Here is a 15,997-nt window from a genome sequence, read left to right on the forward strand (position 1 = left end):
AGAATCAAGTGAAATAATTAGTTCCACCTGTTCATCTTTTAAAATCTGTCAGTCAGTAATGAGTGCACCTGTCGGGTGACCTGGAAAAAGTGAACTGTGTGGGGTCTTGAGGACTGAGTTTGAGAACCACTAGTTTATTGGATAACAAAAGAATACTTCATGTCAGAATATATACTACCAAATGTAAAGTTTAAAGCTTGGTGGAGGCGGAATACCAGTCTGAGGTTGTTTCTAGTTTGGTCTTAGCCCTATACTGCGGGTTAAAGGAAATATTTATTCTACAGCACACAGTGACATTCTAGTCAGTATTTCCAACTTTTGGGGGCATTCAGTTAGTCAATTTTTTCACATAGACAAACACCCCCCCCCCCCCCTTACCCCAAAGTAATCTGCCCCAGACTATTCAATTGCAGCCATATTTCACCAGTGTGCTTTTTTTTTTGGGGGGGGGGGGGGTTTGAATTTGCAAAAACACCCTCAAAAAGTGGCGAAAACAGCTGTAATTTTGCTGGCAATGCGGTGGAAACATGTGGACCAGCAGCTAATTCACCAATCCAAGCATTTTTGAGTATCCCCCTTTATTTTGGCAACAGTTTGGTTAATGCCTTTTCCTGTTTCAGCGTCAATATGAAGGCAATCAAAAAACTGTTTGCAAAGATTAGTGTGGCAAAACTCGATTGCCCTGCATAGAGCCCTTACCTCAACACCGATTGGACAAATTGTACAAATATATCAGGGGCCAATAAAAATGAATGGTCAGACACTCTTTTTGCTTTGAGGAAAGACTTTAGGACACGTGGACATGCGTTTAGACTAGAAGAAAGAAGATTTCTTACCCTTAAAAAGGAAATACTTTTTTACGGCAGGGCAGTTAAATTCTGGAACCCTTTTCCTGGAGAAGTGGTGTCAGCAGACACAAGAATTACATTTAAAATAAGGTTGGACAAACATCTATTGAATAAAGACATCCAGGGATTCAAATAAAATCATAAACTGTCTAAAATGAAATATATAAGGGGATGTAGCAAATAGATCATTCACTCTAATCAAAGTTTGAACTCGATAGATGCACATTTATATTTAGCCTTTTACCTACTATGTAACCGTCTAACACTTTTGTGATGTATTTCAATGCAGACTGCAAGCTAGGCTTGGTCGTAGAACATAAATGCCCGCCTTGCTAATGCTTAGGAGTAAATTAATGTGTATCCCTGCAGCCATTTTCCATATACAGTATTAGAGGAAAGCCTTCCCAGAAGAATTAAAGCTGTTATAGAGCAGAGGGAGGACAAACTCCATTTTAAACACCAGTGGTATGTATTAGAATGATATTTTTAACATGCACTTATGGGTGTGATGTTCCGGTGTGCAAATACTTTTGGCCATGTAATTTATATATTGTTGTGCATCATACATATAGGTTCTGATATAATTTCTCAATATAATTTGCAAATGTAAGTTTACTTTACCTATTTACTTATGGACTACAAAAGGAAACATTACATTTACCCGACAAGCAGCTCAAGTATTGTAACCAAGTATATTCAATCACTGGTAAAAATAGGGCAAAAAGGACCACAGGAATAGCCAGTGTTTTCTGAGAGGACAGACCTTCGCTTGTGAGACCTGATGCCAACCTTGACAATTCAGATATATACCAGCACACCTGATAATGCACTCATTGGAATATATACATGACAGTACAACATTTTCCTTATACACACACACACACACACACACACACACACATATTTCCTGCCTCCAAGGTACATTTAGTAAAGTTTCTACAAATGAAAACAGTACTGTTCCAACACCAACCAATCAGCTTTCATTTCTCTATAGCATCCTTGAAAATGATAGTTTGAATCAGATTGGCTGCTACCCCTCTTCATTTTTAGTTTTTTTTTTAAGCTTCTCCTCTTTCTGAAACCGCTTTTATGACTTTACACATGCCTTAATGTTTTGCTTGTGTATCAGTGGAAATATACCACATTTAAAAAAAAAAGCCAGTTACACCAAGAAGGATATAGTGATGCTACATTCTGGTCATCTAAGAGGTCATAACACACACATACACGTGAGGTACTGTTCGGTTTATTGTGACGATATACAGACATTTATTTAAAAAAAAATAGAGCCAAGGAACAGATACACAGATTTAGTATTTGTTTGTTGTCTTCTAAATGTTTTGCAGCTCCGTGTGATTTGTAGAGTAGGATTGGAGTCTGTGCTGTGCTAATGTGTTTTTTCCACAGTAAAACAGTTCTTAAGCCAGTTACAAGGGAACCTGACTGAAATTAGGTTGTTGTTTTTTTCACTTTCACAAACCAGAGTGTATGTTGGTGGATTCAGATGATACAATGTATAATAGAAATGTCATAACTCCAATGCAGCACTTAAATTGTTCAGAAGCATATTATCCTCTAATCATTTTCCATCCATCATTTACAAATTAAAAAAATAAAGCCGCTTTCTGTATATATAATATATATTCTATGTGTCTAAGTATGATGTATAGAATGGCACCGGCTGACCGTTCAGAATCGGCCAACGTAATTATGCATGGTGCTAGGCTGACTGGTCAGCGAGAGGATTCAGAATTATGTCCTTGAAGGGAAGCAGATAAGACTGGTCTCCATGGGAGTTGAGGTCAGACGTAGAAATGTTGGTGACTCTGGAGTATATTCTAGCTCCGAGGGATCACATACAAATGCTATGGGCTTACAAATTGTCCAGCTTGGCCCGTTTATTGGTGCGTGATAGATGCTGTAAGGTTACAGGGAGAATAATAAGTTATATAAAACCGCACAATGACACTGTAGCTGTATAAAACAAATGCATACTGATAGTTTTTCAACTCTTATATACAAACCTGTCACGGCATTGGGAAATGGCAACATTGTTAACCAAAAGAGCAAGGTATATATTAATTTCGGAAAAATATTATAAAATATAACAATGCAGAAAGTAAAAGATTTCACACAATAGGAAAAAAATATCCTGACATCATAATGGGGAGATGTAGCAAACTTTGGAATGAGATACTGTAATAACGAATCAGCTTCCAACAATCACGTTACTGGCTGTGTTTGAAAAATGAGCAGATTGGTTGGTACTTTCTCTCTCTCTCCACTACATCTCTTTCCAAAGTGTGATACATCTCCAGGCAAACATACAAAAGGGGTAAATATACTCAGATGAGAGTTCTATTGAAGATGGGACATTACTATGGGAAACCAGAGTCTATTGATCATCTTCTAGAAGGTGCTAAATAAATAAGGGGTAAAATCTGATTGGTTGTGATGGGCAACATTCCATCTTAAATAGAACTAGCGTAAATTTACTTCATAATGTCTATCAGGTCCTATAAGAAGATATGGCTCCTAGGGCTCCATCATAACCTCAGGAATCCTGTCACTTCATATGTTATCGGTGCCTTGATTCTCTGCTAATATAAATCTCTGTACTGCTCACTTTACGCCAACATATGGCAAGGAGGAGAAATGCATCAGTGTGGAGGGTAACAAGGAAAGATGAGGATTCACACTTAAAATCACATCTGCTTATTAATTTTCAAGACTACCCGGGAACATCTTGGTAAATTTGTCCTCAGTGCATAATATATGGATTCACCTGTAGACTAGGTTAATAAACTGTATGTCATACCGTTCCCTGCTGGTAGAAGTGTGGTGCCAGCTCCAGCAGCCATGCCGACTCGACTGCAGTCACATCCCGCATGTAGTACTTGCTGCTTTGGATCACTTCACTAAACAGCACCCTACATGTAAAAACAGTGTTATCTAGTGTTATATAATGTTAAAGCAGAACTTTTGTATTTGAATGTATCTAGACATCTGAAAATGAGGCATGACCATGAATTGCTTTGTACTGAATTTCTAAATTCTTGTACATTGTAAACTGAGATTTGGCATTGTTTTATACTGTATATAATATGTTCTATTAAATTTCTACTTCTTTCTTCAGTGCAGGTCTTCCTGAAAGCGGGTGGGCAGTAAATTTTGAGACCATTAAAACGCTTTTAATCTGAATTCTTTTGATGTGTAATAAATTGAAAAGTGTGCTTAGATATAGATACATAGCAATTGACATAGAAAATGTGTATAATCATCATCAACTAGTAAAGAATTAGGAGAGAATGTAACATCTTAAATATTCCCTATCCAATAGATCTGTATTTTCAGGAGTGATTTACAATTATAAGACCTTTTGGATAGATCATTTGAGAAGTAGCGCCCACATTTAATGCTCACTCTTTGCTGAACTGCTGGAACTGGAAGACGTCCGTGCATCACAAATGAGGGATCGACTTAGGGATGACTGTAGTAGTTCACTATTTGGAAACTATCATTTGCCTCTGTGCTAACTTTGCGCTGATCTCCAAAACAATGTAACCAGCACAATAGCTACAGACACCTGGGAATTTAGCTAGTAAAACCATGACCCTTTTAATTATTGGGCGCAAACAAGATCCAAAATTATGGGTTTTGCAACCTATCTATTCACAAATAAACCCAAGACTTTAACATTGGTAGCTCATGATGACGTGATGCCTGAATGCTCTCCTTTATTGTGGAATGATTTCTTAATCAATATTCCAAGTTGGCATCAAAATGCTTTGTAATATAGTAGACAATTTTGATCTTGGAACGTACAGTAAACAAAACAAAAAGCTTCTTATGCTGTGTACACATGATGCGATTTTCATGGTCAATTTTGACTATATAGTCAAAATTGCATAGTATATAGTGCAGATCGCACTGTTCTATTCAGCACCCGATCCCGATTCGATCCGGATGCGAGACCTCGCGCCATTGGAATCAAATGTAGAAATAGACTGTGCAGAACAAGTGCTCAATGATTCATGGTTCAAATTTCTAGCCCATACAACTACTATAGGGTAAATCCTTCTGAAGGTGGTCATAAAATATTGGGTCCAAGGTCGCATTTGTGAGCTTGGTACATCGTTGATGCACTGTGATCCCTCCATAGTACATTTGGGGGGAGCCTTAACATTTGCAGATATCCCACAAATATCCATTGATAAATAGGCCCTTAAGCATAATTGGCAGGGCTTCCTGTTGTTTCTTTCTTTACTACAACATGATGTGTGGTATTCGATAAAATATGATATCTATTCAATTAAAAACTCTCACTATCCAGCTATTAGAACGGTCCAGATTATTAATGATAAATTAAGCTTAGTAAAATGACAGTAAGGATCGAAAGTTTGGGCACCCCAGGCAAAAATTCATTTTAATGTGCAAAATGCAGCAAAAGATGGAAAAACCTCCAAACGTCATCGAATTACAGATTCTTATAACATGTCAAAAAAAAGTTTGATTTTATTTCCATCATTTACACTTTCAAAATAACAAAAAAACAAAAATGGCATCTGCAAAAGTTTGGGCACCCTGCAGAGTTTATAGCATGCACCGCCACCTTTGGACAGCTGAGACCTGACAGTGTCATGTATTGTTCTCAATCATCGTCTGGAAAGACCAGGTGATGTCAATCTCAAAGGTTTTAAAAGCCAAGACTCATCTGACCTTGCCCCAACAATCAGCACCATGGGTTCATCTAAGCATTTGTGTAGAATACTGAAACGGAGAATAGTTGACGCTCACAAAGCAGGAGAAGGCTATAAGAAGATAGCAAAGCGTTATCAGATGCCCATATCCTCTGTTCGGAATGTAATTAAGAAATGGCAGTCATCAGGAACAGTGGAAGCTAAAGCAAGATCTTGATGACCAAGAAAAATATCAGACAGAACAGCTCGCAGGATTGTGAGAAAAGCAAATTAAAATCCACGTTTGACTGCACGATCTCTCCAGGAAGATCTGGCAGACACTGGAGTTGGGGTACACTCTTCCACTATAAAGAGATACTTGTGCAAATATGGTCTTCATGGAAGAGTCATCAGAAGAAAACCTCTTCTACGTCCTCACCACAAAAATCAGCGTTTGAAGTTTGCAAATGAACATATAGACAAGCCTGATACATTTTGGAATCAAGTTCTGTGGACTGATTGAGGTTAAAATAGAATTTTTTTTGGCCGGAATGAGCAAAGGTACGTTTAGAGAAGGAAGGGTACAGAATTTAATGAAAAGAACCTCTATCCAACTGTTAAGCATGGGGTGGATCAATCATGCTTTGGGGTTGAAGGAAAAATGGATTCAATAAGATTGCAGCAAAGTTTGGACACTAACGATGCCATCTGTGAAAAAGCTGAAGTTAAAAGATAGGCTGGCTTCTACAAATGGATAATGATCCTAAATACACCTCAAAATCCATGGTGGATTACATCAAGAGGCGTAAACTGAAGGTTTTGCCATGGCCTTCACAATCTCCTGACTTCAACATAATTGAAAATCTATTAATAGACCTTAAAAGAGCAGTGCGTCACAGACAGCCCAGGAATCTCAAAGAACTTGAAGACTTTTGTAAGGAAGAATGGGCGAAGATACCTCAAACAAGACTTGAAAGACTCTTGGCTGGCTACAAAAAGCGTTTACAAGCTGTGATATTTGCCAAAGGGGGCAGTACAAGGTATTAACTCTGCAGGGTGCCCAAACTTTTGCAGACGCCGTTTTTTGTTTTCTGTTATTTTGAAAGTGTAAATGATGGAAATAAAATCAAACTTTTTTTGACATGTTATAAGAATGTCTAATCTGTAATTTGATGCCTTTTGGAGGTTTTTCCATCTTTTGCACATTAAAAAGAATTTTTGCCTGGGGTACCCAAACTTTCGATCCCAAATCGAGCCAACAAAAAGCTTTAGAACTACGTTACATAGAGCACTGATATCATCGGGGGGAATGTCCTCTATACATACAGTATTATGCTTTATAAGACAATGTCCTTAATGTTGAAATAGTGACAGGATACGTTTGGCAGTCAGAATACCAATGCCTGAATCCAACAGCGCTCACAATGGCAAGTCTGGAATACTTTCATAGGAGGTGTTGACATTCGGCACATAGGGATACCACTGTTGGTTTTCTGATTGTCGGCATCTCAATAGCAGGGCTGCCGTTACCATACTGTAGTGACAATATTCCCTATGTGTAAGTAACAGTGTACAGTGTCCACGAACATGTACTGTAGATTTAAATTCATGTAACTTTGGTATTATTATACACCTTGCATAACACTTTAAAAGGAAAGATAATCATAAACATCCCAATAAGCTGCATGATACAAAGAACAATCATCCATGCTGTACAGGGACATAAACAGATGTATACACAGAACTCACCAGCTTGGTGGCTTCTCCGCATATAACACAGATGTTGGGTGTATATGTAATTCGTGACCATCGCGAAGTGTCCTTACAAAAAGGAAACACAGAATATGTAACTATCTGGCATTTACATATTTGCAGTTATCAAGTTGCACATACTGTACATGCAACTCAAAGTGTATCCATCAATAGATCAACAACATGGAGATACTCCAAGGTTACAGGATGTGCGAAGATACTACACACACCTCCGTTTGCTCAACTCAAAATACTTCTGTGAATTGTGCACAGCCCAATTAAGTTTAAATTGCGATTTTAAATTGTGAAAATACCTGTAAACACCTGTGGAATGCAGCTTGGCAGCATTGGCAAAGAACCCAGCCACAATGCACCGCAAAATGGGATCCGGATCCCCTAAAATTATATAAAAATATATACAGTAAAATAAAAGCTTGTAAAAATCATAGAAGAAATGTCTTAGTGCCTTAAACCCAGGGCTATTTTTGTGCAGGCTCCAGCAGGAACTGTGGCCCTTATTCTAGTTCACTCTTTCTGACAAAATATTTCTTAGATGGACAAAACCATGTGCACTGCAGGTGAGGCAGGTGTTACTTGTGCAGAGATAATTAGATTTGGGTGGGGTTTTACACCTGCCTCACCTGCAGTGCACATGCTTTTGTCCATCTAAGAAATATTTTGTCAGAAAGAGTGAACTAGAATAAGGGCCACAGTTCCTGCTGGAGCCTGCACAAAAATAGCCCTGCTTAAACCAGTCCCATTTTCCCACTCAAAACTAGCATACTAGGTATAAACAATGGACCCAGGTCCCTATCCCATCACAAGGATTGGAGCGCACAATCTCCTGATCACAAGAGATCTCACCTTCACTGGAATTCTTGGGCACCTTGAACTTGCTGAGAAGTTTCTTTAGCTGTTCACGTACTGTGACTGCTCTCATCAGCCCCTTGTAGTTTAGGAAGTGTTGCTGACACCACTGAGAACTCTTGTTAAACTGAAGAAGGGACAGAAGACACTATCGCATAACACACAAGGACATGTTTGGCGAGGTTTCTGTATATCCTATGGTGAACAAGTCTTTTTGAATAAAAATTTACACTTAAATCTAAATGTATGGAGTTAAAATGAAGTCCTAATGCATCATTAACAAGATAAATCCATTTAAAAAAAAAACGGCTGTAGAAAAGGGTTCCAAAAATCCTACTTGATTTTTTTTTTTTATTTATAATAACAATTAGTAAGGGGAATTTGTAAACCTTATGTATTTAAAGTTAATCAACTAAATAAAAAACTAAATTTAAAAAGACAAAATAATGGCAATGATCACAAATTAAACTGGACATCTAAACAACGCGAAAGGAAGGATCATGATACGAGGTTCTTAATCTAAAGCTGGGTACACACAGAAAGATGTATCCGTCCAATCTGTCTGGTGGGAGCAAATAATCAACCATTCGCTTTCAAATGCTGGAAAACAGATACAAATGATTAGTTAAATTTGTTAAATCAAATGGCTTTCACCATTTTGTCTGACTGGCATTGTCTGTTTTCCAGTTTTGGGAGCGAATGGTTGATTGTCATCTGCTCCTACATATAAGTAGATTTTTGTCCCCATCAGACAGATTGGACAGATAAATCTTGGTGTGTAAACAACTTAACATAGCATAAACGATCTTGTTAAAATCCCTGCAATTTGCAATAACCAGTCAATGCCAAATGTTGGCTTGAGGGATGAAACTACACTGCCATCAGAACCAGGAGCAGTGGATAAATGTTCTTTGAAGTGGCAAACTTTCACCATCTGCAAGGTGAGACCAATACTATTTAATAGAAAACCTTTTATTTTTTATATTATACCTATCAAAGGTAGAAGAAAGAATCAGCATGGGCCATGTTCAGGTTAAAAATAAAAAAGTTTTTATTGAATTAGTCAAAGGTATATAACTATGCCCTAATATCTGTGGATGGCAGAACCCAGACATTAATTTCTACCTGAACTGCATCACATGTGTAATTGGGTTCAAACAGTGGTGGCTTGTACCTTATGGTAGGAGGGGTACTGCCACAGACTGCGATGCCGGCAACCAAACCCCCCCCCCCCTGCCGCCGCCACTCTTCCTTGTCCATGCTGAAACGTTCACGTTCCTGGCACCTGTATTATGGAGTCAGGCACCTGGGCTGCGCTGGCACAGTACAGACTTCCGTACTGCGCATGAAGCCAGCTTCTATGGACTGCTTTGGAAACAGTCCATAGAAGGGAAATCACGGTCCCAGCACCAATAATATACAAATGACAGGCACCGGGACCAGTGCCAACATAGATTTTATGGATTGCCGCTCAGCAGCCCATAGAGGCGTCCCGGAGGGAGGAAACACCTCCTAATGGCACTGCCTTGGTGACTGGCAAGTTGTACTTCCAATGGGAAGTCACTGCCTGCCACAGTGAAGCCAGTGCAGTCTCACAGACTGCATCTGGCTTCACTACAGTGGTGGATTTTACCTGGGGGGGGGGGGCTGCAAGCAGTGGCGTAGCTAAGTTTTGGGCGCCCCCCCCCCCCCCCCCCCGCCCAGCACCCCCTCCCCACCGCCCATGCTCACTTTCTATGGCCACGATCAGCCTCTTTCACATGACTGTCCTTATCGGTTGATTAACAAATGGCTTCTGTCTCCCTGCAAGTTTTCCGGATCAGTCTGGGAAGAATAGCAACTTTACTAAGCAAAGACTGATGGCCACACTATTCCATGGTTTGTCCATGCTGTATATGGTACTTTGGAAGAGTGCGTGTGTGAATGGAGCAATGGTGCAAGTAACAACAGGGTAAAAATCATGCCTGGGCTGCAAATGACTGCATTGTGCTTCTTCTTAAGGCCCCCATACACTAGCCGATTTTGGTCCGATTTTGGCCAGATCCGACTGATCTGGCCAAAATCGGACCAAAATCGGCTAGTTTTGATGTCCCCTCAGATCCGATGCGCGGTCCCGTGCGCATCGGATCTGCGTCGGGTGGTCGGACCTGCTGCACGTCCGACCACCCGACTTGGGACCTAGTGGGGCGGCGCGGCGGTGGAGGGAGCAGGGGGGGCTGGGGACGCTGCGGGGGACACGTCTGTGTCCCCCGCTGCTGGGGACGCTGCGGGGGACAGCGTCTGTGCGGCGAGAAGGTAGAGGGAGCAGGGGGGGCTGGAGACGCTGCGGGGGACACAGGCGGCATAGAGCCGGGCAGGGGGAGCCGGCCGGGAGCTGTCAGTAATGAATAAAAAAAAAAAGCCCATACAATGAATGGGCAGCCTGTGATTGGCTGCTGAGCGCTCTCTCAGCCAATTGCTGACTGGCTGAGAGAGCGCTCAGCCAATCACAGGCCGCCCATTCATTGTATGGGCTTTTTTTTTTTATTCATTACTGACAGCTCCCGGCCGGCTCCCCCTGCCCGGCTCTATGCAGCCTGTGTCCCCCGCAGCGTCTCCAGCCCCCCCTGCTCCCTCTACCTTCTCGCCGCACAGACGCTGTCCCCAGCAGCGTCCCCAGCAGCGGGGGACACAGACGTGTCCCCCGCAGCGTCCCCAGCCCCCCTGCTCCCACCAGCTCCCACCTCCTAGCCCCCCCCCCCCCCCTGCTCCCCGGGTTTTTTACATGTGATAAATCGAGACGATTTATCACATGTAAAAAATGGCACATCAAGTGCCAATCTAATCAAGCTCCCCCGGGGAGCAGCCGGGGAAGCTCAGGGGGAAGTCGGGGGCGACTTGTCCTAAGGACAAGTCGCCCTAGTGTATGGGGGCCTTTACATCAATCACCTAACCAAATTATCTGCCAAACGCCCAGGGCAGCCATCAGGGGGGGACAGCGGGGACTGCAGTCCCGGGCACAGTCAGAAATGGGGCCAAGGACTGCCGTTTATAAAGTATAATTTGTCATAAGCAATTTCCCTTGAAACAATGTAGAGATTGAGTAGTGTGACCAGTGCTGCAGACACAGGTCTCCCCAGGCATTGCAGGTGTTCAAGATTTTGGCTATTTTATCAGTCCGGGGCCCCACAATTTCTGATAGCAGTCCTGCACATGCCATATATGGGTTTAAAAAAATAGATTCAATTTTATAGGGGTTATTATGCTTCCTTTTGTAGAAAAAATACATAGAACGTTAATAATTAAATTCAGCATAAAACTTTAAAATCTTCTTAGTTCTTAACATGAACCTCAGTAAGCGAACTCTCTCAAGTAACACTGGACTACCGAAATATACCTCAGACATAAAATGAGGATTAAACTACAAAAGACGCAAATAGAAATGCACCACACAATGTAAAACAGCAAAGGAATTGTGGTAGACTAACGTATACATTAAAAAGATCATTTGTGCCCAAGCTCCTGGTCTACGGTGGCCACATTTAATAAACTATATGAGTCAGTCAGTGAGTATATGGTCACAAACTAAGAATGTTCTTGCTTACCTTAATAAAAGCCTCAAACACATTTAACATAGTCAGATGATCTCCCTCTTCCACTGCAAATTTTCGATGTTCTCTAGTCTGTAAACAAAGGTAGTGACTAGTGTATAATTTCAATGGTAATGATAAAAACACCAGCAAATTGGGCCATAAATAAGTCTTCTTCCTTGTGATCACACCAACTGTGCAGCTTACAAAACGCCAAATAGAACTTTTCTGATCATTTTATCATCGCACTTAAAAAAGGACCATTCTGAAACTATACTGTCCAGAATTAACCTGACATTCTGGTCAAATACTACCTCCATGCTTCATTACAGGCCACACCATTAGAAGACACGTAGCAAAGAAAAGACTGAGTTGCTGTGATATTACTGGCGTAGCCTGGGTATGAATCAACCTATCTGCGCTCAGCATTTCTGCTAAACTGGTCTGCCCTGCCATCAGCTGCTGCCTCCCAGCTTAGACAGAGAAGCACCTGCCTCCTTGTATGGTAACCCGCTACAGAGAAAAAAGAAAATGGGGGCCAAATTTAGTGGAGTATAGTGCACAGCAGTAATTTTGTGTATATTATTCAGCTCTACAACACACCACTATTGATATAAATACATTTCAGATAGTAGTTTTACTTTATCTTAAAAGTGTAAACAAAATATTGTATTATACAGTACCACCACAGGTTTCTCAAAAAAAAAAAAAAAACATTTAAAGGGCAATAAAAACAATATATGTATTCTTTTTAAATGGGGTTTTCTTTCTAAAGACACCACAAAGCTTTTCTAACAGTATACTGTACTAAAATAGAATTATAAAAATAATAATAATAATGATGATGATTATATATATGGATAAGAGATAAATGGCTCCGATGCCTTCCTTAAGGCTGTGACACCCCAAACATGATCCAAAGACTGAGGCGGCACTCAGAGGCTTAATCAGTGGTAACGTGTGTATTTAAAAGGACATCAACGTTTCAGGGAGAGTTTCCCCTTCATCAGGATGGATGAAGGCAAAACTCTCCCCCTCCACATATATTCAATTGTATGTGAATAATCTACTTACCTTAGCCCGTGTGTATATTGTGCATTCATGGTTGAGCTCTGAACCACCCTCCCATTTATCATAGGTTGCTCTAGCTAACACCACTACCGCCAAGTTTTATGTATAAGAAACCTAAATGCGCAAAAAAATATGACAGTGTGGGGTCTCTGGCTAATGTTCTATTTTGTTTACTGGTTTCAGAACCTGTCTCCCTGGTGCACTTCAGGTCCCTCACATGCCCATATTATGATTATTCACTTTCTGCTACTCTACTTTTATTGTATATAAATTCATTTATATTTGTAATGAGGTGAAATACAAGTTATTTTCAGTTGTCTAGCTCCTGAGGATGGCCCTCTTTAAACTTATATGTATCCCGAACCAAACTGCGACTTGCTGAACTTTGACCACCAAAATGTAGAATACGTGATCTTGTCTACTGATTGTACTCACCGCTGTTTATTTAATGCTGTTTTTGCAAAATGCATGTATTATTTTTTGATTGTGTATTCTATCTTCTTTTTTTTTTCATTTTGTGTTAAATTTATTAAAAACAAAAATATATCTAATTTGAAAACACACACACACACTAATATATATATATATATATATATATATATATATATATATATATATATATATATATATATATATATATATAATTTTTACACTGAAGTTGAATTGTTACTTTGGTTTGTACATGTCATCTTACAACTTTTACAGAGTACATTACTTTTTTCCTTCCTCCATCTGGGGTATATGATAGGGTATGGTGAGGGTGAATGAGCTTATACTTAATAGGCTAACTTTTTTTAATTATATACAGAATGGCTACGTCCATCTAGCCTGCTTTTGCAATTAAGTGACTCCGTAGCACTGAGTGTGTCTTCTTTTTTTTTTTTTGAGCTTTATTTATTTGCATAAAACTGATATAGAGCATGCCTATATTCAGTTTTCAACCACAGCTGTATCTGCATACAAAATGTTACATTTTTCCTGGAAAACACTAACTTTTTTTTTTTAATGCAGATACAGCTTCAGTCACACTCACTTATTTAGTAAGCAGAAGCTGCTTGTTCTTTCTATTTACTCCATTTTGCAAAAAATATATTAACAATAACTTCTTATATATATATGCAAAGAAAAGACGGGTGGCACTCACGGGTTTCAATCCCAAAAAATCTTTAGTGCAGGTGTCACAAAAAACGACGTTTCGAGGCTACAGTGCCTCTTTTTCAAGGTGTGAACCTTGAAAAAAAGAGGCACTGTAGCCTCGAAACGTCGTTTTTTTGTGACACCTACACTAAAGATTTTTTGTGATGTAAACCCATGAGTGCCGCCCGTCTTTTCTTTGCTTTTGTAATACAAACCATTGGGAAGGCAAAACGGTCCATCGCAGCCGATAACCAGAGTGCCGACCGACCCTCGAATATATATATATATATATATATATATATATATATATATATATATATATATATATATATATATATATATATATATATATATATATATATACACACACACAAATTACAGTAAGTCACTGAAAAATACAAAGTGAAATACATGTATTTGCTTACATAAAGTAACAGGACAACTACACACTAGGGGGGGTATTTTCCTTCTTAGGTGGACAAAACCATGTGCATTGCAGGGGGGGCAGATGTGACATATATTTGGGTGAGTTATTTTGTTTCTGTGCAGGGAAAATACTGACTGCTTTATTTTAACCCTGCAATACAGATCTCACTTTGAAGTAAAACCACACCCAAATCTAACTCTCTCTGCACAAATAACATCTGCCCCACCTGCAGTGCACATGCTTTTGTCCCTCAAAGAAGGAATTTGTCAGAAAGAGTGAACCAAAATAACCCCCTATATGCGAACGTAATCTGAATGTAATGGGGTGGACTTTATTCCAATTCTACTCACTGCTTGAGATTTTTGGTTTGGAGGGAAGACAAAAACATTCTGAATTTGCATCATGGCCGCAATGCTTAAAACTTCAGCAGAACATCCAAAATTTCCTGTGAAGAAAAAAAAACAAAAAAACAATTGCTTAACAATTACATGTATGTACTGTTCAATCACCAAAAGCTACCTAAAGACCTTTAAAGACCTAAAAGCCTGCATTAATGATTCAACAAAGACCACATGTAAAGAATGACTAGTAAAGAAAAAACTTCTTTCTACATAAGAGTTTATAGAGTTGATGAGCATATTCCTATTTGAGTCACATACAGGACCACTACCGGCAGTGGTGGTGGTATTATTAGGAGGTGGTGTGGGGAACTGCTATCCATGGGAAGATATGGCCCTGGTCATACAAAGGAAAGCAAATACAAGTATATTGCTGTAGAGCACGACTGCTGCCAAGATTAGCATAACTTTCTTTATTAAGCATGGCCTGATTCCCAACTAAGGTTCAATAGTCTATGGCGCTAAGAGATGCCTAGTCTGAGCCACTGTATATACTGCCCCGGGTGTCCAGGTGCTACGTGTGCTAAGCTCCTCCAATCAGGACCCTGCAAACATTCATCTGACTTCTGGCACACCACCTCTAATAGAGAACGAAGCAGTTTTGATATATAAACATCACTATTGGAACATCCAACCATAGTAGCCTTGCAGTCTGTGAGCACAGTATTGTTATTCTAACTTGACGATGAAACAATTTAAGTTATATCATTATGTAGTTGAATATTGAGCATTATTATGGAACCTGTTGCTCTCTAGTTGTTTTGGAATTGGAATGTATCGTTCCACTACAGAATAGGTTGTGTCATAGTAACTATACCTTACAATAAGACTTTTATTCATGCTGTTCTGTAAGTGTTTGTAAAAAGAAGACCACTAAAAGGCTGAAGGAGAAACTAGACAAGCAGCACTTATATGAATTTTCTTTTTTAATATACAGTAGAAAAGGGACAACTCTGATACCACTCAAACATTCAAATCAAAAGGAATTATAAATAATAATATTCTGTTACCAGGATATGCAGGGCGCTGTAGGTGCCCATCTAAAAAACTTACCAGACTCCAGTAGCATCTTAGCAAACATTGGATTAAGTGGAAACTCTGCCATTCGTACACCAAGGGGCTCAGTCAGACGACAATGCTTATCCAAGCCTGAGAGAAAAATACTAATGGTTACAGATCATTCTGCATAGATAGCATTGTAATAAACCATGATGTCAAACAGGATATGGCAAAGCACAGAATTTCTGGT

The 15,997-nt window shown here is 39.7% G+C and overlaps 1 protein-coding gene across 1 annotated transcript in view; it reads right to left on the reverse strand.

The window, feature by feature from the left end:
- Window positions 1-2,078: 2,078 nt before the first annotated feature.
- The window catches only part of DHX35 (DEAH-box helicase 35), a 31,735-nt gene continuing 17,816 nt past the window's right edge, over window positions 2,079-15,997 (reverse strand). Inside the window, exons 15-22 of the mRNA XM_083147712.1 lie at window positions 15,802-15,897; window positions 14,701-14,795; window positions 11,731-11,808; window positions 8,144-8,273; window positions 7,594-7,675; window positions 7,277-7,348; window positions 3,667-3,778; window positions 2,079-2,766 (exon numbers count right to left, since the gene is read on the reverse strand). Coding sequence (XP_083003838.1) covers window positions 2,722-2,766; window positions 3,667-3,778; window positions 7,277-7,348; window positions 7,594-7,675; window positions 8,144-8,273; window positions 11,731-11,808; window positions 14,701-14,795; window positions 15,802-15,897 — 710 coding nt within the window. The 3' untranslated portion in view covers window positions 2,079-2,721. The remainder of the gene's footprint in view (window positions 2,767-3,666; window positions 3,779-7,276; window positions 7,349-7,593; window positions 7,676-8,143; window positions 8,274-11,730; window positions 11,809-14,700; window positions 14,796-15,801; window positions 15,898-15,997) is intronic.

The sequence above is a fragment of the Crinia signifera genome, chromosome 6 (assembly GCF_055691185.1).
Source record: "Crinia signifera chromosome 6, ASM5569118v1, whole genome shotgun sequence".
Classification (NCBI taxonomy): Eukaryota; Metazoa; Chordata; class Amphibia; order Anura; family Myobatrachidae; genus Crinia; species Crinia signifera.